The sequence below is a fragment of the Phascolarctos cinereus genome, unplaced genomic scaffold (assembly GCF_003287225.1).
Source record: "Phascolarctos cinereus isolate Bilbo 61053 unplaced genomic scaffold, phaCin_HiC Scaffold_7;HRSCAF=346, whole genome shotgun sequence".
In the NCBI taxonomy this organism is placed as follows: Eukaryota; Metazoa; Chordata; class Mammalia; order Diprotodontia; family Phascolarctidae; genus Phascolarctos; species Phascolarctos cinereus.
In genome coordinates, this window is record NW_027556180.1 from 148901070 (window position 1) to 148903127 (window position 2058).

General features: G+C 39.0%; 1 protein-coding gene across 1 annotated transcript; it reads right to left on the reverse strand.

The window, feature by feature from the left end:
• Positions 1-409: 409 nt before the first annotated feature.
• OXGR1 (oxoglutarate receptor 1) lies at positions 410-1452 on the reverse strand. Its single transcript, XM_020964039.2, has one exon. The coding sequence runs from the start codon at positions 1385-1387 to the stop codon at positions 410-412; it is 978 nt and encodes a 325-aa protein (XP_020819698.1). The 5' UTR covers positions 1388-1452.
• Positions 1453-2058: the final 606 nt, after the last annotated feature.

The following is a 2058-nucleotide window of genomic DNA, read 5'->3' on the forward strand; positions in this document are numbered from 1 at the left end:
CCTAGTGAAATACTAAAATTCTCCCAGTGGATTCATCTGCCTTTGATGTGTAATTGTATGGATATGATCAGACTTCTTAGAAGTTATAAGTCAGGCAAAAGCAGTCATTTCTTTTAAGATTGATGAATGTCTATGGATAGAGCACCAGGCCTGGTGTCAGGAAGACCTGAGTTCAAATTCGACCTCAGACACTTACTAGCTGTGTGACCCTGGCCAAGTCACTTAACCTTGTTTGCTTCCTTTTCGTCATCTGTAAAATGAGCTGGAGAAGAAAATGACAAACCACTCCAGTATCTTTGCCAAGAAAACCCAAAATGGGGTCACAAAGAGTCAGACATGACTGAAACTATCCAAGGACAACAACAAAGCTGTTTCAAGGGTTATTCACAGAATTACTGTTCCCTTTTTCCTATGGGTCACAATTTGGTTTGCATCTTACAAGAGAGCAAAGAGCTTGCTTAAAGTTGTCCCCAATCACAGTATAAAGCAACAGGTTGCCAAAGGTGTTTAAGGCTGCCAATGGCCTAGAAACAATGTAAGCAGCATGAATCTGATTCTCCAAGTGGCAATTAATTATAAGGATACGGGATTCAATCCGGATGAGCCTCAAGATATGAAAGGGCAAGAAACATGTGTAGAAAACCACAAGGAGGATTATGGCCAGTCTTCGTGCTTTCTGCTTATGAGAGCTCTGGGTATGAGGTCCTTGAGTGAGGTTGTAGATTATCATCATATAGCAAATAGTCACAACCACTAAGGGTAAGCAGAAGGTGACAACTGTTAGAATCACATTATACCATTTGATGGCGGTGAGATTGTCAGAGCTAGTGAGATCAAGGCAAGCAGATCTATTTGTCTTCTGAGTCGATGTAATCAAGAAGCTCGTGGGAATGACCACCACCAAGGCAACAATCCACACTACAGTACAGGCAACCACTGCCCATCTGGTTTTATGAATGGAAAAGCAGGTCATAGGGTGGATGATGACAAAGTAGCGGAAGACACTGAAACAAGTGAGGAAGAGGATGCTGCCATATAGGTTGAAATGGAAGCCAAAGCGGATGAACTTGCACATGAAGTCACCGAAGATCCAGTCCTCATCATTGGCATAGTAGTGGATCAAGAAAGGAAGACTGGTCAAATACAGCAAGTCTGTGCAGGCCAAGTTCAGCATAATAATGGTACAGCTTTTCCAGGGCCTCATCTTGAAAATATAAGTGGAAATGGCTATAGCATTCCCAGGGAAGCCCACTAGAAAGATGATACCATAAATAATAGGGAGGTAGTGTTTCCTGAGTAAGAATTTTTCATCTGTGCAGTTTCCAAAAGCAGCTGGGTAATTATGTGCATCAGAAGTATTATCTAAATTGCTTGGTCCTTTATTCATGGTTGTCTTCTTTCATCTTTTAGGAAAATAACATATTTATTTAGTCAAACAACAGAAACACATTGGAAAGCAATTCCCTGGAAAGGGAAAAAATAAAAACCCACGTTAATGAGATGAAGATGAAAATAATGATCAGCTTTTAAACCAAAATTACTCTAACAGTCTATATATTGCTAGTTATTTCTCCTTCGTCTTAAAGGAGATTTTTTGGAAGAGCATCTTGCTTTCTAAGAAAAAGACAGAGGCATGGTTACTGAAAACATCTAAAATACATTTTAGTAAAAAAATATCTGCAATAAAAATATTAAGTCACCCTCAACTGTAGTTTTGAAATTATGTTCAAATATGCAAAAGGACCTATATTCATTCATTCAATAAACATTTATCAAGTGCCTACTATGTACCAGGTACTGTACTAAGCACTGGGGATACAAAAAGAGGCAAAAGACAGTCCCCACCCTCAAGGAGCTCACAGTGTTCTCATTAATGGGGAATTCTTGCCAATAAAATGAATTACAATTCATCTCTGCCTGCCTCATCTGGTACAACCCTTATGAATACCAAATTAGAAAATCAGTAATATTAAAATAGTAAAACGAGAGGTTGAGGAGTGTATGGCTTTGGAGGGTAACCTAAGTTCTTAAAAAAAAAAAAGACAGCATTAGTCACTC